The 21,162-nt window shown below is 39.9% G+C and overlaps 1 protein-coding gene across 1 annotated transcript in view; it reads right to left on the minus strand.

Moving 5' to 3' along the window:
• Positions 1-19,456, minus strand: part of hmcn1 (hemicentin 1) — a gene marked incomplete at its 5' end in the record, with an annotated part of 85,367 nt that extends 65,911 nt beyond the window's left edge. Inside the window, 2 exons of the mRNA XM_083911459.1 lie at positions 3,902-3,972; positions 19,201-19,456. Coding sequence (XP_083767585.1) covers positions 3,902-3,972; positions 19,201-19,456 — 327 coding nt within the window. The remainder of the gene's footprint in view (positions 1-3,901; positions 3,973-19,200) is intronic.
• Positions 19,457-21,162: the final 1,706 nt, after the last annotated feature.

Here is a 21,162-nt window from a genome sequence, read left to right on the forward strand (position 1 = left end):
CTAGCGATGGTAGAGTATATGCGCCATTTGCTAACAGCTAGCTATTTGGGACTGGGCTATTTTCAGAAACAAAAGCTCATTTTGAAGGTTACTTCGTTGATGCAGGAAATGTTTGAGTTTTCTACGATATAGCATCTCTGCTCTCGCTGGCGTCTCTTTCTTTATCGGTTCTTGAAGGTGCTGCACGAGTGACTGAGAGCGAGCAGTAACCACCTGTTCAGTGGTGTAACAGTTAAAGGGTCCCATCTCAATACACTACACAGTGTTTACATAACACACTACTAATAAGTATGTTCTGTAGATTTCAAGAACTCGCTCTCGACCCTGCACTTCCTTGGGTCTTTAGCAAAACACCTGCCAAGTGTGAAGTCAATGAATGGGAATCAAGAAAAGGACAGACAGACATACCTTGTTCCATTTAGTTAGATACCGTATTAGTTAAGCATCATACAAGAACAACCCCTGTTTCCATTAATTGAAACCCCATATGCAATTGAAGATGACATAAAGACAACATTTCAAATACTGAAACAGAAGAATTGTGTTGTTTTTATTAGTTTTGTGTTGTTTATTTTGATGCCTGCAGTTCCAGGGGTCCGTTTCACAAAGCAGGTTTAGTGATAGAGTCTGTTAACCCAGAAATGAGTTTTCCGTTTCACAAAGGGAGGTAACTCAAACCAGAGAAAGAGGGGTAATTCTAGCCTGTTTCACAAAGAGAGGTAACTTAAACTCTCGGTCAGTTACCATGGTAACATGCTCTCTGAACCTAACCTGGTCGGGACCAGGTTTTTCTCAGAAAACCTTGAGTTTCTCTCTGTCTCCGCCCTCTTTCAGCCACACACGGTATTTGATTTCCTCATTCATTCAGTCAGCGGGCGAGTTTTGGCGTAGTATAGTTCTGTCGTCTGTTTTTTCAGAAAATCATTGCAAAAATCAGACATTAGAAGTTATATTAGGTGGTGAATATTTTCACTACCATGGCATGTCCTATTGATAATGATCCCGTGGATGAAGGTGCAGCTTTACTGCGCAGAAAATTAAATATTCGTCGGGAGATGATTATCAAACTATTGATTATAGATGTTCTTGCATTTCCAGGCAATTATCTTTTTGAGCGGTACCGTTTCACGTCACAGTCCATCATTTTACATACACAACCTTAACCGTCCTTACATTTCCAACATTAACAACCGAAGTCATGCTCTTACATCCCAGCAGATATTGTGTGTTGCGCTGCGTTTTTTGCATATGGGAGTTTTTTATACAACATATAAAACAGTCACTCACGGTAATATTTACTTTATAATGTAAAACATGCTCAAAAATTTGGCATCACCATGAGATTGTGCCGATGTTTTACCTGTTTGAACAATGTTTTTATGTTTCATCTTAAGCTGCTGCCAAGTGCGCTTTTCCCCCGTGGGAATTAATAGACTACCACTCAAGCAGTTCCCCCTGTGATATTATTGTGATTGCAACAGGACTACATTTAAACTTACGCACTGACCCAAGCAGCAATGTTGATGAGGCGTAGGACTGCCAGTTAACCTCATTAATTGTGGTTTGTTCCACCAGGCATTTTCTTCAAGCATTTCACAACTTCTCCAGTCTTCTCCAGTCTTTTCCAAAATGGGAATAGTATTTTCAAAAAACAATTACATTTCTCAGTTTGTCTTTGTGCTATTTACTATTAAATATGGGATTTCAATGTTTGCAAATAATCACATTGTGTTTCTTTTAAAACTTATATTTACATTTCACTTTTTGATTTATTTATTTTTTTAACTTTTTTTTGGAAATGAGGTTGTAGATTTTATGGCAGTCCAGTGGTATTGGATTGCATTGACTTGTACAGATATCAATGCAGTGTCTATTCAGGGAGTTGATCACATGTATAAGTGTAAACATTACAAAGAAAAGGCATAAAATAATCAATTAATTATGATTTATTTTATATATATATCTTGCAAACTTGCATGACTGCAATGGTTTACTCTGATTTCTCTTCAAGTTTCAGATTGTAGATTAAACTGCATTTGAGTGAATGCTTGACATTTAAGCATCATCTGTGAAAGTCTAGCGGTCTTAATACCACATCCATGAATTTTGTATTTTTTAAAGACATGCAACTAAAAATAAACAAAGGGGTGCGAAAAACAATCTTTATCCAACCATACTGACAGGTGCAACAACAAACAAAAAAAGTGACAGTATGTGTGTCTTCAATCTCTCTTTGTCGACCACTATCCTGTCTGTCTGAGGGGTTCAATAGCTACTTAGAATGCATTACCCCAAAGAGTAACATCTGGAACAAAGTGATCCATGATTTTAGGCCAAAGGGAGGGGGACGGGGGGGACGGAAGGTGAAGAGACAGGGATCTTCTGTGTCTCCCCTCTGGACAGAAATACACTCCCCATTCCCCTGTTGCCCCCAACACTAAGCCTGATAACCCCTCTCTGCACTTTTGTTCTTGTGGCTGAAAAAAAGTGTTTCCTAACATTTTCTAGCTTTCACATCAAAAGAATTTCTATTTCAAGAAAAATGTCAACTCCAAAGACTAGCTTTTCCATGCACTCTGAACAAAACCTCTTTAGGGGCTATGCAGGTGAAGAGGTGAGGGGAGGAAAAACAGACTCAGGAATGAAGCAGCAAGTGAGAGGAAACTGGATCTCTTCCATTCTACACACAACATGCTCGCACACCAGATTAACTGTAGCACATGCCAAGGATGCACAGACACTTGCCAAAATGTTTTTCTTCAAAGGACAGACCTCTGCATGCTACTAATATCTGTCCGTGTCTGTCCATCTTTCTGTCATACTCAGACTTGAGGAGTACCAGCTTTGCAGTTTTTCTGCTTTGCTGCACAACACTTCCTTTCTCTCTCCATGTGATTTCACAAAAATTTGAACTTGGCAGAACTTTGTTTAGTTGTCTAGCCATTGAATGTTTTTGTTTGTACATTTGTTTGTAATGGTGCAGGAATGTCAGTAAATCAAGTTCAACATGTAACTATAAAGCAATCTCCTTGAGCGTGTCCATCTGTAGTTCACATACCTCAAGAACGGTTCATCTGATCTACTAACAACTCTGTGAAATTTGGCCAGATGGTGGCGCTATGACAACAAACTTTTTCACTTTTCATCTGTAAATCTCAAAAACAGAAAACGAGAAAAACAAACCAAATCCATCCATTTAAACCATGCCCATTTGTGTATGTTTCATACAGTTTCACTATAGCAGTCAACCTCAAAGTTTGCTTCGCAGGGTTTATATTACAAAACATGTCATATCTCCTTAACTTTATTTATTTAGTGGACATGTGTAGATATGATGTCTGAGTGGATGTGACAAATTGGGTGCTATTTGGCCAATAGGTGGTGTCGTAGCAGCAGCATCTGCCTATAAAGGAATTATTCTCGGTGTGTGTACGCCTGTATGAATGCACTTCACGTATCTCAAGCCCCGTTCAGCCAACTGACTTCACACTCGGCAAGTGTATTGCTGAGGACCAAAGAGAGTGCAGTCGAGTGTGACGTAGATTGAATGAGTGGTTTTCGAGAACGCTGCAACCAGCACTTCCAAACAGGCAATGCACTAGTATGACCAAAGCCATCAGTGTTAGAATATGAAGGAGGAAAACCCACTAAAACTAGGAACAGTATTTGCAAGTCTCTTGTAAAAGTTAAGAAAAATAAATCATTGTTTGAAACTCTTTCATCATCCAACGTAGACTCACTGATCAGGCTTGGTCTTAATCAGCTTACAAATGTTCCTAACCAGACATCTGGTATGACCACAGTCTGCCGCTTTTATCAAGGCCAGATGACCTTATGCTACTGCTATAGTATCAACATTACTGCTGCTGTTTCCTTTGATGAATGTGATCTCTGAACCCACCTGAACGTACAGCTCTCTCAGCTCATACTGGAACTTCTTAGGGTCCGTTGTGATTGTTACGGGTCCAATCTCTGCAAAGAAACAGAAGAGACTCCGTGATTAATAGAGCCACAGGGTGAAGTCTGCATCAGATGAATAACTGAAAGCACTTTTGTCCCTTAATTCTCATCCCTAGCTAAATATTGCTTTTGGCAGATGTGTACGGAAGTCCAGATTAAAATGTTACAATATGAGTAGCACTGAGGAAAACCTTCAGGAAAGGAGATATATTTAACTATCAGAGAAAGGAAGAAAAGGAAATGTGAGAAAGACACTTAAGGACAAACAATTATTATTGTCTTTGTTATAATTTTAAAATGTCCCTCAAGACAGATATAATGATGATGAACATTTGAAGGTCCGTTCAGATTAGACTTGTTAGCTCTGATAAGAACTCAATTAATTCTGTGACTGATGCACCAAAAGCTGGTATCATCTACTGAACATGTCATGAACCAGAATTAAGACACAATGTACTGAAAGTCAGTCACGCTAATTGATTAGTCGACTAATCGTAACGATCCTCCCTTCCATCCCTTCTATCCGTTATTGGAATGTTTTTTGTCAATGTCTGCTTAGGATCTTTCACTGTGCCATAAAAGTAGAGACCACCTCTACGTACCTCTGCCAATGTTGGTAGTCACTGCTGTTCCTCAACATACATTGTTCTATCCGTTAATGAGCTGCTAAGCCCCTTCTTGAGTCAAACTGCGACTTTAGCCACTGCAGCTGTGCTGTGGAATGAGCCTGATGAGGGGCTCCAAAAAGCACACACACATAGACACACACACTGCAGTTTTTGCACATGCAAGCAGATTGGAAAACAAGGTTTCCCTTGTCGAGGAGAGGGCAATTACAAAGGAACCCTGACCTTTGAAAAAGGATACAGTTTGAACTGTTTTACAACAGTCTTAAACTTCTAGAGGCCCAAATTTAGTGAAGTGTCGAGACTCATTAAATATACTTCATCATCAAGAACTCTATTCTCCATCTGTCTCAAGTGATTTTTCTTTTTACAGTGAAACATTAAAGATGGTTCAGTTTGACATAACTTTTCTGCTCATGCAATAAGAAATCAGAAGCATGTTTCGTTCTTTCTTTAAAACAGCATCACCTTAAATTTCTTCCTGAAAAGTACTCCAAAAACAATTTAAATTTCTATAAAAACAAACGCAAAGAAGCAAAAAGCCTTTTTCCCCAATGACCCAGATTTTGGCATCCTTGTAAATCCTCAAGGTGGAGTAAAGGAACATTTGTGGAGATCTGAGGCACTTTTTAAAACTAACATGGAAATGTGTCTGGCTACTCTGAACGGAACATGGATCTGGAGCCAAACTTTTCAGAGATGGAAAAGCTGACATCTTGTTCCTTATGGGAGAAGTTCCCATGGCTGTTGTAAGTATTCTGTAGACTAACCACAGCCGCTATTTTTTCAAGAGCACTGTGGAAAAACCATAGCTAATACTCATGGCCTCTAAACAGTATGAGACAACATAAAGCCAACTCTACAAACTCTACTTGTGTAACAATCTGTGTCACTGACGCATTAGGTTTAAATCAGCACTGCTGTTCATCATTATTCCCAAAATCTGGTCGTGTCGACATCTACTGTAGCGGGAACTATCCCACAGGTGGGTTTGAGTATTTTAGTAGCTGTTTATTTCTGTCTATCTGTGGACAGATTTTGTCACCACACTGGCCCTGGCCAGATAACCGTGCAAGATACAGTCAGAACAACCTTACAGGTTTGTAGTTGAGATCAAAATGAAGGCAGAGTTCAAAGATGGTGTGATCCTAGCAAAGACCCCTGAAGTAGGGGGGCAGGAATTAGGGAAGGGGCCGTTGCCCACAACTTTATGCCACTTGGTGTGGCGGCTGGTGTGGTGATCCTATCTCTAGTTTTCTCTTTAGATTTGGAACTAGATTTGCATTTGTCAGTGCTTTTCAGTGCCAGTACCAACATCTAAAGTTAAAAACATTCATGCCTGGGATCTTTCCAGTTCCAGCAGTCCACTAGAACTGTTTGGGGTTAAGTGACTTGCCCAAGAGCACCTCATTAAGGGAAATAATTACAGCTTCATTTTCAAAAATGGCAATGGACCCTGAAGGGCTGAAGAGTCCAACCAATGGTCCCTTGCACAAAATATTGAACATTTTAAGGGAAATTGTCAAATTTATTTTGGATAACTCAGTGGAACTAAGCTACTTGCCTTATTTACTGACTATGCATATAAGGGAAATCTTAATGCAGTCTTCTTGCTGCCACACAGGAAATACTTTTAATAATTTATCTGTGATGTCAAGGAACACATGTGGCATGAACATGGCTGAGTGAATGAACTGAGAGTGAAAGAATGCCCAAAAGTCTGTAACGAAGGACAACAAATGAGAGAAAATTAACAAAACAAAAAAAAATCAAAAATGAAAATCTGCATTTCTACCTATTATTTTATTCTGTTGTGTAAGTATGTTGGCACAAGTGGACTTGAAATAAACGATCACATAAATTACTCCACTTTGATATTGTTACAGCATTCATCCTGCTGGCTGTAAAAGCATGCATCTGCGAATCACGTGTAAGCTTAAACACGCAGAGAAAGTCTAATGGGATGGAGCAAACTGGGCAACTGTCCAATGACAAACTCCGCTTCACCTCCACTGACATTAAGGCTTAAAGTAATTTGCTGGTAATCACTCACGCATTCATTGCAGAGTAAGTTTCAGCAGCAAGGAATTCCAAGGCCAATGCATTGAAAAGTCACAGCCGTTAAAGTCTTCCAACCAAATAAATTCAGAATTTTGGCAGCAATATATAAGACAGTAGAGCTTCAGAAGATGCTACAGTACAAAACAGACAATTGAAAGAGGCACTTTACTGACATTTATTCAAAGTTGACACCATGAAACGATGTGGCATTTTGGGAAAGCTATTCTCTTTATGTGCTCTGCACCTCCAGGACCTTCTGCCACAGTGGGGAGAGTTTCATACCGTAGCAGTGGCAGTGATCACATTTACTGTCATTTATTTTATTCCTGAAAGCAAAGACTAGGATGTTACTCACTCACAATTCCTCTGGTTTATAAAGGCCTAATCGCAAAGCTCCAGAAAAACAGTGCTGTGAACATACAGGCTAAGAGCGACGCAGAGGAACCCCTAAACTGAACCTTCTGTTCTATGGCTCCCCTCGTCCAACAAAACCCAACAGGTTACACAACATGTAGCTGTTACAGCACTTAACAGCAACAGAGGCCATAAACATACACTGCTTTCTGTCATTCTGCTGACTCAGGGTAAAATCTGCCAGAAAAAGAGTGGCTGTCATCCTGACCGTCAGCTATGAGGCATAATTCACTTAATCAGCTCCACTGAGAAAACACATGTGAAACAGCACACGGTGCAATTAGTGTGCCTTAGTGAGAAAAGTGTGCAGCACTATGCATACAAAGGAGCAAACATGTGTGCAGACACATATGCGAGGTAGGGCACGCAAGTTTATAGTCTTGACATATAAATGAACACACAAACACAAATAAATCTGCTGTGGATAACCACATAGTGCTTTGTAATGACGTCAGTATGAGCAACCATCATTTTTAATAAAGTGCACACATATGCTATGTTTCTCCTGGGAATAGGCAACAAAACTACAAAAGTCTGGATTCACTGCATAAAAAAAAACATCAACATTCTATCTTTCGTAATTGCTATCTCTCCTTTTCTACAATTAATTTTTTACTATTAACTTTATTATTCATTGTTAACTTTTTATTCCTTCATTTTCTTTTTAATCCTTCTTTTTTATTTTGCCTGTCTTTTTGATAGATATGAATCCCTAATGGCATCTGCTCAAATTGGCCAGCTTTGCTCAGACATAGGAAAAACAGGAAATCGCTGCCTTGTGAAAAATTAATTCCTTCTTTTTTTTCTTCTATTTTTTAACCAAGTTCATATGCGTTGCCTATTTAAACAAGGGAAAGCACAGTGGAGGGGAAGCGGTTATTATCCCTTGCACGGGATAATAATCTCCATGTATTTGTGTGCAGTCGTTATTTCTGGTGTTGACAGTGACAAAACCATGTCCTCACTGCTGCAGAACAATAACCACACTTGTTATAGTGCCAGATCAAAAATGTGCTCTTTCATCACAATGAGCCCAACTAATCCACATTTTACTATTATTTTCCTCTTCTAGCAGTATGAGGTTAAAGAAGGATTCACAAGGTATTCAAAAGTAGCTTAACATAAAAGTCATTTAAGGAGCGAATACTGCTCCCAGGATGGATCACAGACTGTATATAAAGATGGACGTCACATCTTCACTTCCTCCCATTCCCACTCCCATACATCAACCCGACCAAACGAGTGTCAATCACAGGATGATGTTTCACCCTGTTTTTATAGCATCAAATAACTTATTAAAATATATCAGAAAAAATAACACTTAAAATACATTAGCATGATTGAAATGACGTGAAACGTAGCAGTTTCTGAGCAACAGCAACTTTTTAAATTTGTTTCCAATGAGCAGAGAGCTTATGCGACTGCATGTGGCGGCCTAGAGAAAAGACAACGTAACCTTTCATTTTCTCTCTAAGACCGCCCCCTTTTTTGTGCTTCGTGCCCTTTGAGTTCAAAATCTCTGAACTTTTGAGAAAGGTGCTGGTGTCGTAAACAGGTGCTCCTGTTCAAAAAACTATCACAACAAAGACAGAAAAGGACATTTGTGGGTGCAGATCAGCAGGACACTGATTGTTGCTGGTGAGTGATGTGCTTTTACCACAGTAAACATTGTAAGCTTGTTGTTAGCTTGTTGTGAGCTATAGCCACCTTGCAAACATTGTTGCCGTTGTTATAAAAGAAAACCCACAACATTTTCTTTCTGTCCCTCATTACAGTGTCTAATAGTATGTGTCTACCTCTTTTCTTCCTTAACCTTTCTCTTTTAAACTGCAACTTTAATCCTGCCTGAGTTCACCAGTTGCCATCTAATTACCAAGGTTTAGCCTGGAGTGACAGAGCTGAAGAGTTCAAAACACCACAACTTGTGGTGAAAACCTTTCCCTGCAACCAACAGAGAAATAGAGCAGGACCACCAGGCAGCTAAACTCTGCTAGCTGCGGAGCTGCCTCTCTAGTTTCACTTCATTTGACGCAATTGGATGTGTCTTGGAACTATGCGCCACAAAAACCACAGATCTCTAATAATGGCACTTGTGAGTTCAAATGATCACACGCAGCCATTCACACATAAACATATAGTGAGACCAGACTGATGCACACACGGCACACAGGCCTGTAATACCTCCCAGATTCATGTCCTGGGGGGAGATGACAGCTCTGAACCCTCCAGTCATCCATCTGACTTGATAACTGGTGCTGGAGACAGAACCCAGCAGAAGATGCAAACCGAAGGAAAGTCTCAATTAAGGGTGTGCCACGTGTGTGTAAATGTATGGTTTTCATTTATGGGGATGTGTGGTTCTGTGGTGTGGCCATTCATGCAACTAAAGAGACATGGTGACCTTGCATCACTTGCCTTTGCATGTATGTATGAATGTTTAAATAGCGAGCTTGTGACCAGAGGGTCGCCACTTAAATCCCCGGGACTGGCAGGATAAATCTGGGTAGGGAAGTGATGAGCAGCACTTGCTCTTCCCTCATTACCACCCCTGAGGTGCCCTTGAGCAGGGCCCATAACCCCCAAACCGCTCCAGTGGAGCTGCTCAGTGGCCAGCAGAGCAGACTGTGGTTGTACTGGGCAGCTTCCAGGTGTGAATGTGTAACTGTGTGAATGTAAACAGGGTGTTCCTGAAAAAGAGAGCATTGTTATCAGTGTTCTCAACTTGAATAAATAATGGTTAAAAAAATAATAATGTTAAAAGTGATAAGACAATGAAATGCTGAAGAAATAAATGCGGCTGTAGGTATCAACAGTTAAATATCACCTAATTTTCTGTCTCTTATCTTTCCTGTCACTGTCCTCTTTCCAGGAAAGCAGAAATAGTATCAAAGTAGTGGCATTAAACATCTAAGTTAATGGTTTCATTTCGTTTTTAAAGTCGAGAATAATGTTAATTTTATATACCAAATGTACCAAATGCAAAGATTGAAAATATGTGTCAACATGGGCCATCTGTATGCCATAATCGTCAATGCATAATAAGCACCAAAGTGATGATTTTGACAACATGTCGCTGCATTTTTTTTGATGCTCCATTTACATCTGGTCTGGGAAAAGATGGGGTCTGAGGCAATGATAATAGTGGACCCAGCAAAGATATATTTTCTTGAGCATCCATATAAACATTATCACATGTTGGCAGTCAAAGCCTTGCGCAAATTCTCACCACAGGCAATATATGACTAAATGTGACAAGTGGAATATTGTATTTTCTACAAAGAAAAACATAAAAGAGAGAGTTTAATATAATCTTGTCTGTGTAGTTGGGTGACAGCCTAGACTTTGTGTCTAGACTGTCTAGTGGAAGTAGGAAGAGGGCAAAAATAAGTGAATAATGTATGAATGTGTGTCTCACTTTCTACTTTTTTGTCTTCATAAAGATGATGTTCAATCTTTGTCATATATACATTATGTCTGCAAGCAACAAGACAGATGTTGACAAAGATTATGTCATATCGGGACATAACATTCATGTATAATTTGTCCAGGATGCTTAAGAATATATACTTTTAAAAAATGTATTAAGTATAGAGCTTGTTGTACGCTTTACAGATCGATGAGACATTTTGAGCTGTGTAAATGAAACTGACTTGGTGATTGGGTAGAGATGAGACGTATTTGTGCTCTTGTTTGCATTTAAAGAAAAGCAACACAAGGAGAATGAGTTATCATTTTCTGCGACCCTGTCTGACCCTGCCTTCACGGTTGACCTTTGACCTTTACAGATAGTCAACCGTGCTCTTGAACTCTGTGGATGGTCTGGACAAAGTAATGTATAAATAAATCCATCTGGAGGAAAGCAGTTTGCCTCGGGATTTCATTTGAGTTTCCTTAATGTTTTTAGTTGTATTATTTAGCTACTTATTTTAATTTGTGCTATTAAAGTATATAAGTCTTAGTTTTATTTGACTGTACTGTACAAAAAACGACGAATAGGATCTTTTGTCTGTGACATTTTCTTGAAATCTAAAAGCAAATGGTGTTCACACAAACAATGCTTTGTAAAAGTGGAAGAGTTCTGGTCTGATTTATGACGACTGCACTCACTTTCTGGGTTTCTGGGTCAAGCTGTGATAAATCTAACGTCTTTGTCAGTCTCACCTGTGGAAAAAACTGGTACAATGCAAAAACAAACAAATCATGGCCATAAGTCATGGTGACACCTTTGCATCGTGTAAAAACATCTTACATAACCAAACTGCTTACAAAACTGACCCCAACATCACCCTTACCCTGGATGGAGCAGAGCAAAGAGTTCAGACAGAGGCTCTTTTTATTGCCTTGACAACATATTAAGGATAAGTGGGAAGGCTGGAGAAGGGGATGAAAAAGACAAAGCTGTGGCTTAGAGGGGCATCAGGTAGTGTTGTCTCTGTTAAGCCTCTAAATGCTTCTAACTGAAAGGGCAAAAACTGGTAAGGGCAACAAACATCTCTCTGCAGTTCCACATATGGTCTCTATTGTAGAAAAACAGGCCAAACAATGAGACTTGGCTGAGGCTGATTCTATGATTCACCTACGGAAAAAAAATGACCTTTATAATTAAATGTGACCTTTTAATGGCATTAATCTGCCTAAAAAGTTAGAAGGCTTTAACGTAAATCACAACAACCTTATTATTGCAGCCACAAAACTTTAAAGCTCATGACTAAGTATTTCATGAGTGATGGTGTAATCCCTGAGTGCTCACAAGTGAATGGGTGGTGTTTTCTGTTTTGTGTGCCTCTTTTGTTTTCCTGAGGAAATTGTGCGTCTTGAGCATGTCAGCAATGCCGACCACACACAGTTGCACACTCATGTCTGAGACACTGATTTCCAACTGCTTTCCAACCAGTGTGCCACAAGAGCGCCTTCATAACTGCCGTGGTGTGTTGTGAAAATTAAAAATTCAAGTCATAAATGTATGGAAAAGTAGATTTTTTTAGCCTTTTGAGGTTTCCAAGATAGTTGACCATGAGCTCAGCAAGTGCTTGTCATCAGGGTTACACAGGTAATCACAAAAAAGCTCAATGTTTTAGACTAGAATTATACTATATGTATAGGGAATTAATATATAATAATTAAGTGCTTTATTATTCTATTCTATTCTATTCTATATTATTGCCCAGCGATTTTTGGAACAAAATAAGTGTGCAATAGAAAAGAAAAGATTGGGATACACTGATCTGAGGTGGTCTCCGTAATACATGACTTCCCCCAAAACATTCCCCTCAGAGATGGGGGCAGAGGGCACTGACAGCCTGACCTTCAGCCTTGCAGCCTGTAATTCATATTCTCAAAACATATGCCTGGTTCAGACACATTTGCCACAATTAAAAACGGCACAGGCCTCCATGTCAATTAATATTCTTAAATGCCTCTATACATCTATCCCATTCTTTTATCTTAATATTCTTTCCTCTGGTGTAGGCACATGGACATGTCCAGGGTTGTATGAAAAGGAGAAATAAGAGCATGAGACGCCCTTACGACACATTGGTAAAATATGTTCTTGCATACCCAGAATGCAATTGTGATAAATTACAGAGAGCACCGCACAGATTGGGCTTACTGACAACACTGCCAACAAGCGGAAACTGACGAGTCTCCTTCGACAGAGACACATGAGCTCCTCTAGTGCATACTGTCACTGAAACCTTCCTGCTCATACGCCTGTAAACCTATAGACCTGTGATAATAAGATGATTAAACTTTTACAAGGAGGTAATGCCCTGCTTGGTCTTTTCCAGTACAGTAAAGCTGCTAGGTAAACAGATTTTAATTAATCCAACAACAATAATTTACTTTTTTGGAAAGAAAACATATATCATCACCTTATAAAGTGGTGAACGTGTTGGCAAACAGTTATTATACCTATTTACCTATCCAAGACTCGTAACAACGTCAGTATTCGTTGCGAGCTGTGTCTAATATTCACACCTTGTATCTCTGTTTTGGTTTCAACTAACCACTGAGGGAAATATCCAGCTTAATGCTCCACTATGTACACATTGTTTGTCTATTTAGAAACAGGCTCTGATTCTGTACCACAGAGTATTGTAGTAGCAGATTCAGTGTACATACACCACGATATTCTGTCAGCTAGCCTTAAATGAGCGACCAGTAGCCCTGAAGGTAACGTACAGTAGTTTATTGGGTGTTTATGTGGAAAACAACTGCGTGCTGAGGTTGGAAACAAGACTGAAAAACAGTAAAGTAAAACCAAAAGAAAGAGCTAAGAGACACGAAAAAGCTGTGATGATTCTCTGTCAGTTTGTTACAATGAACAACTGCAGCTTTAAGGATTAAAATATTTACCAAAAAAAGAAAAAGAAAGTATGGCACAAAGTTTAAGAAACTGGCTGTGCCTCACGAACATCTATCCTGCTGTCCTAAACATTCACGATGTACATGACGTGTTAGAGGGTCATCCAGCTCAATAAATGCCTGCATGTGGTGAAGACAGAATAACAAAAGAAACGTGTCCTCTGCCTGTTTCTATGGGAAGAAGCATGTCACTCTAGTATTAATGGATTGACAGTTAATGTCACTCTGAACACACTAGACCTAATGCTAAAAACTTGCATATGTTTCAGCTAAAATGTACATAAACAGCTTTAACAGTAAAGAAAATGAGGTCACGCTATACCAAACCATAGGAATGTTCAACATTGTCACCAAATCTATATGGATGAAGTCTAATGTGTTCCAAATGACTCCTCCAGACTCTGAAATATGACGTATAAAAATGAAATCAAATAAATCTGCGCAAAAAAGTCCTTAAGTAAAAATCTGTAGAGTCTAAACTGACTATAAAAACACTGATTTGAGGAAAGCCCTCATTAAAGGGCAACCATAAAAATGCTGCAGTAGCTGCTTGTTATTATTACGAGTAATAAAGCACTAAAAATGCTGACTGGAAAATACTAACAAACAACATCGTGTACATACTGTATGTCTGCAGCTGGTATTGCTGGCACTCAACAACTGGAAGATATCCACTTGGTTTCCAGGGCAGTGACTTTGAAAGACTGGTTTGGGACCCAAACTTTTTTGCAAAGGCATAAAAATGGATCAGCATGTTTCTGAGTGTGTTATTATGTGACTCAAGCCTTCTCTGGCCACTGCACTGTTACCAACTGCAGGAACAGAATTAAGAAGGTGCTCCCCAGAAACAAAGGCAAGCAGTGGCAGCTGTTATCAAAGTCACCACTTGCCCCGGGTGCTCAGCTCTCGTACATAAATGGACTTGGAGTGACTGGCTGCTTATGCTGGACACATGGTAAGAGTTAGGGTTAGGTCAGATACACATATCTGCCCCAGAACAGGGAAAACACATCTTAGACATGCAGCAAAACACACATTTGTGAACTGCCATCAAAAGACAGTTATTTTTTTAAACGTGTAATATAAAATAACACTGACCTTTTGATGTAGATACATTTGAATTGGGACACTTTTACACTAAACACTGAAACTGGACCACAATGCTTATGAGGACATGAGGTTTAAAGAGGTCTAATTAAAATATGCATTGTTGACATCTTTGCTTGGCTCCTGGTATTGCTGCTGGCAGCATTGTCTTGTATTGTGTAGTGTATGGCGCTCAGAATGTGTGCACCAAATTTGTCATGGCCACTCACGAATCACATCTGCATATGTCCAGTGGACATTGGACATTGTTTACCAAATGTGAGTGCTATAACACAAAGTGTTCAGGAGATATGAAAGTTTTTGTAACATAGCATTTGTCCGATTTTGAGGGCCAGCTTGGTCCAGAGATGTTCTGTACCAAATTTGTCGATGATTGTTCAAAATCTGTAGGAGTAGTAGCAGTGGAACAAAAAAACAGATTTGGACACAATTCAAAAAAAGTGGACGTGGCTTATATGGATAGATTTGTGTGGACCAACAAAATCCTGTTTCCTTGACCACTTTTTCACTACTGCCTGTCCAACATTCATGTCTCCATGCTCAGAAAGTTCCCCCTAAAGAGGCTGATACACACAAAGAACGAGGACCAAAAGGTCAAGAGGATATTAAGGATACAAGGCTGAGACTCATGAATCATGGGCACAAAGCACCAGAAATATTTGATACAAGGGTATTTGTGTCAACCACTGTATCTAAAGGTAAACCTGTAACCTCAGAGTCTCTAAAGCGGTCATATATCCATTGGTAAACAGGGAACAGAACAGACAACGTTTAAAGTGTTACTGTAGCAGCTCTCAGGTATGTGCTGCCTTCTAAGATGAAAGGGGTATAACCTCTGAGTCGAATACAAAGCTAATTAGAGTTAAAACTACTGTGCTAAGAGCACCTCGGGACACTTCAGAGGGTGCATGTACAGTCTTAAAAATTAAAGGCCATTTTAATATTCCAGGGCAGGTCTAGTAGAACATGAAACACAGGCACACACTGTAGTCCGCCACAATTCTCTCTCCTCTAATTCTAAAAAAAAACCCTCTCTCTTGGCATTCCTGCCTAATAGCATCATTATTGACTCTGTCCAGCTAAACGCAGGCTCCTTGTAATCTCACAAGGGCGGGTTGGTTCAGACAAAAAAATGCCGCTCTGGAAAGAAGGAAACAAAGGGAAAAGGACGCTCAACAAAGGAAGCTCTAAGATGAGTGCCTTTGATCATGCCGAGGAGGTAGAAGCTATCCCGTCATCTCCTCTCATCACTCCACGCCCAGAGCGTTGCTCCATCTCCTTCTAACTTCACAGGCTGAAAAAGGGTAGCAAGGCAAGTTATCAACTCAGCATAACCAATCTACACTCATAGCTGGAACAAATGTTTAAAGCAGAAGCAAAACTCTAAGATGTCAGTGATGGATTCTGAACTTCAGAATGAACTTTATGACGTGAGCAAGCTGATGGCAGGCAGATGTCGTTCAGTGACCCAGTTAGTCAGTCGATGATTGAGCCTCCCTCTTATTGGCTTGTACCATTATTTGAGCCTTTTCTTGAACACAATTCAAAACAAACAAATGTAAGAATATTTTATTTGCATTTTTTTTAATAACAATGGTATTAGAAACAGAATATTGTATCATAGTTTTCGGTAAGCCTGGAGTTTAAATGTTTCAAGTTGTGCGATACCAATACCAAGCCCCGATACAAACACCCTCAAATTAAAGCAGTGGGTCAGAATGTTAACCTTACAGTCACTGCTCCATTTTGAATCTGCTATACTGGAGTGCACAGCTAACAACAAAAAAGTGTCACTGACCCAAGACACTGAGTTCTGACCCATCTCAAACTCAGCTAATTAAACACTGACACAAACGCACCCTCTCACAGTAAGGTAGCATTTACAAGGACGAGCATGTGTGTAAAGACGTCAGCAGAGCCATTAGGAACGTAGAATCTCTGAAAACAAATCTGTGGACACATGAACACACACTCTTTTTATTTCACGTCAACTCCATTAGACGTGAAATCTTCACACACAGAGTGTATTTTTGTATGGTTAGCTGGAAAATGGCACAATTTAACATTAATTCTGGGATAAATTGCACATTTCCCGGCTTAGTAATAGAAGAAGTGTAGTGAAATAACGTTTATTTGGCTGTAAACTCTCAAATAAATGTTCCATGAGTCCAGAGAGTCTGCTTGTAATACACCTTTGATTCCTCAACCTAAAACTGGATTCCTTAACGACAGATTAGTCATCACTCTCTGAGCTATAGCTACAGAAGAGAGATGTCCATGTTCACAGCTGTTACTTGAAGAGTCCAGGACAGTATTTTAAAGTGAATTCTCTCATAAAATGAATGCCATTTTAAGAGTAACCAGGGTATGCAATGATAACACAACAGGGTGGCCAAACATTCAACCCTACCACTGTTTCATTGGAGTGTTTTCAGACCGTAGTGCTAAACACACAACCCCTTTGCCTCAGTAAAATGACTTTTGAAGTATCCTCTTGCTTTCTTTCTTTCTCTCCCTGCAGGATGGAGGAAAGGGGGGAGGCTTCCTGACTGATCTTCCCACACAAGCCTGACCCCAATATCCAGGCATCCTCCTGACACTCTCGCTTCACACACACACACACACACACACACACACACACACACACACACACACACACACACACACACACACACACACACGCACACACACAGGCAAGCATGCAGGCTGAGAGAAACACAGATACACAAACACACTCTCTAATGTTTACCGTGTCAGATTGCAGTGTAAATAAAGGGGGAGCTCCAGCCTCTGATTTAAAAGAAGCCAAATCAAACAGGAGGGACTGCGTTATCGCAATGGGTCGGATGGAGAAAATGGATCTGTGTCAGAATGAAACCTGAATAAAAGTTTTTATGAAAACAAAACAGATTCTCCCAGAGGGTCTGGAATATTGTCGGAGAAGGACAAAAAAAATCAGCTACTCCCGCTTGCAGTGTGCGGTGCTAATCTCTATTCCCTGGGGGGTTTTGGAGAACACATTCTGACATCCTCGTAAACATTTTAAGAAGCAAGCGAATGTCACTCTGGGGTGGAGGACAAACACAAAGAGAACTCAAAATGGATTTCTGAATCAAGCTGTTACAGCTTCAGGTTACTGTGAGAGGAGAATTGTATAATTACTTCCTAGTGACAGTAGTAGTAACATTTGCTATGAATCAGGCCTTGGACACAATTTAGTCGCAGTATTCTTTCACGACTCTCGCTTTGTTCAAAATACAACGCCTTGCGGCTCTTTTATCATCTGCTAATGATCTAAAATGTACTTCCATCCCTGAAGCACATAAAGAATTCATCATTTGTCACACTTGTGTATACTGAGCATATTTCTTCCTTGAATATAATTATTATTCTAGGCATGGAATCTGTGATTGAGGAATTGAGCTTCATAAGAATTTGTGACATGCTGAAATTTAGCAGAGGAGAGCAAACATCTGGAAAAGGAATCCGTCTCTTCAACACACAGATCACCTCTGTCAATTCATCTTGTTCTTTCTCATTGCCGTTGCTAAGTGTACTGAAGTTAAACCGAGTACATTAAACATATCACAAAGTAGCGAGGAGAAAGGAAGCACATCTAAAAAGTCTTAGATCACATGTAGGCAGGATATTATACAGAAACTGAGTGTCTAAAATGATTGGAGAAGGGCGTAACCTAAAATGCTTAACGGACACTATTGAGTGCAACACATCCACAGATTTTCCTTCTCTCATTTATGCGCTACCTGTCTCTGTTGACCTTCATCCATGTTTCTGGAAAAAGTTTTGCTGTACACACTTGATAAAGCAATTTTCGCAAGTCAACATTTAACACGCCTTGCCTCAAAATCAACACACACATGACATGGCATCACAGCAGCCTTTGATGGTGCTTTTGCAAGCAGGTAAGTGACCTCTCCTCCCTCTCAGAAAATAGTAATTACAGGGACTTTAAAATGCTTACGCAAAGTCTCTCCATCACCAAAACTTTCAAACCTCAAAGGGTGTTATGGTAAATATGTATTTTACTTGGAAAGTTATATAGGCTAACACATTTAAGTCACTGGACACGTTGAATGTTTGCTGTCGATATCTGTTTGCAAAACCACTACTACACCCATACCACTGACCAGGAGGACTCAAATCTCAGTGAAATGTGAGTCCTGATTATTTAACACTAATTATGTTAAACTCATGGTGCCTATACCTCTTACCTACAAGCCAGGCTTGATGTTAAATAACGCAATAATAAATTATCTGGGCAAAATGAGCTGTTGAGAATGAGAGAGCACCCAGGGGTGATGATAATCATCAAGCTGCATTGCAAACCTTAAGCCCCACACACTAACCCTGGCGGAATGCTAATGATAGTGACCGCCAGGCTGAACATCTGTGTGGAGACAAAATCCCCCAGAGTCCCTCCTCTGGAGGTGTGAGGAACATTAAGCATTCAAAGGGCGGATTGTGAACAAACTATCACATTTCTCACTTTTCTGTTTGCTTTCGTTGTCACAGCAGAGAGTAAACGCCAAAAAATCCTAAAAGTGTGCAGACATTTTACAAATAAAATGTCATGCGTAAAACAAAAAAGAGTGGCCACCACAGAATGAGACTTTCACTTCACATAGCCTACTTTACATTACATTACCTGGATCATGGAAGGGGACCAGGGCAAAGTTATACAGAGTTTTCTTCGGTCTGTTCAGGGATGTTTCCAAAATTTTGGAGGCGCCCTCGATGACCTGGACCAGGTCGTCGTACATGGAGCCGGTTACGTCAAAGACAAATGCCAGGGTAGATGCCCCCTCCGGGATGTCCTCTTTTGTAGCCCCGGTTCCTGCGTCTTGCCCGGCGGAAAACGCCACTGACAACGCAAGGGACAGACACACCAATCGGCTGGCCATTTCAGGTCCAAGATGCTTCTCAAGCAAAGTTCTCGGATATTTTGTTCTCGCCAGCTGGAACCTCAGGGTGAGTCTCGAGATAAAGGTAGAGACATCGGGCTCTCAAAAATGGACTGAAACGTATTTAGAACAGTTTACAAAGGGCACAGCATCAGCAAAATAAAACTTCTGCAGTCTCTGCGCGCAGAAGTCGCAGCCTCTCACTTGTCTGTGAAGTAAACTTCTGCGGTCCCAGCAGCTGCAGCAGTGCCTGTCGTCTGTTGTCTGCAGAGTCAGGAGCTCTTGTTCAGCTCTGTCATAAGAAAGACCACCTCTCAGCTGGGCACAAAAAGTCTCCAAGGCGCAGACGACCCCATGCACAAGAGATGTGCTCTGATTGGACGAGACGTTTTGGGTGACTTCGAGGGACCGTGCGTTAAATTTAGGTCACTTTACGGCGTTACACAAAGAGCTGCAGCGCTGTCATGTTTCCCATGATCAAATCTATTAGTCATGAATGCGTAATGTTGTAGCATTTACATACCAGTAACGCACTTACTGCAACTCCCCATTGTTTTGTGTTTTTTAGTTGTTGTCCGAAGTGATTAGATGAAAATCCATCACCCAATTTAAGTTCAATTAAAGAAGAATTATTGTGAATGATAAAATTCAGACAGAAAGGAAGCAATAGTTTGAAAGGCTGAACGTATGCGTGAGACGAGCTGTTAAGAGACAAGGACAATCGAAAAGGAGCTCTTCTATATTGCCACCTAGCGGTTGTTGTTTGACCTTACAACGTTGTTTTTATTAAGTATGCACATGGCAATGCACTTAAGAGTTTAATAGCAATAGATGTCTACACAACTATTGTTAAAAAGTCTTTATATGGGATATTTTGTATGTTTATTAAGAAAAAACAACAATAAAAGCATGTTCAAGGGAGAAATGGAGCAATGGAGCCTGTAAACCTTAATAAAAAAGAAAGCTGTAGGTCAACAGATATTCTCTAATTTCATACACTCTATTCTTCTACACAGATCAGGAATCGATAAATTATCGGATTGATAAGCAGAATTGATACTGGCATTGGTATCAATACAATCTTAACAATTCCCATCCCTATTTATGAGACACATTGAACTTAAGATCTTTTTCACAGGACATCCAGACTCTCATAGTAGGAAAAGCACAATGCACCTGCGGACATCATTGATGTTATTGATGTTATTAAATACACCTGCTTTTTAGGTTTTTTTCCTGCCGACAAGCCAAAAGGTCTGCTGTCAAAAAAATCTGAACATATATTTTTTCCCAAATCAAACGAAATCAAATACAGTTTTATTTATGGATAATGTGTACGTTTTGTCCTCATGGACAAAAGGGCAAAAACACATTTTTTTCCTCCAAAAGCAGTGTTGTACTTTTGGAGGTACCTGTACTACAATTTTAATTTTCTACTGTACTACATTTAGAGAAGAATTTATCTGGCAGCTGGTGTTTGTTATAGATTAAGATTTGACACCTGTTGGTCTTATAATACAGCAGTGTCATGTTTCAGATGTCTATGAGTTGTTAGCAGTTCCACCAAAGAGACTTTACCCCTCTAAACTTCACACATATAGTTTAATGTCAGTAACTGTTGGAATGATCTAATGTTTCACAAAGACGACCCCTCAGACTGATGTTGTGACCCTTTGGAGGGTATAGCTAATACAAAAGTTAAAGAT

This window comes from Echiichthys vipera, assembly GCF_963691815.1.
Source record: "Echiichthys vipera genome assembly, chromosome: 3".
In the NCBI taxonomy this organism is placed as follows: domain Eukaryota; kingdom Metazoa; phylum Chordata; class Actinopteri; order Perciformes; family Trachinidae; genus Echiichthys; species Echiichthys vipera.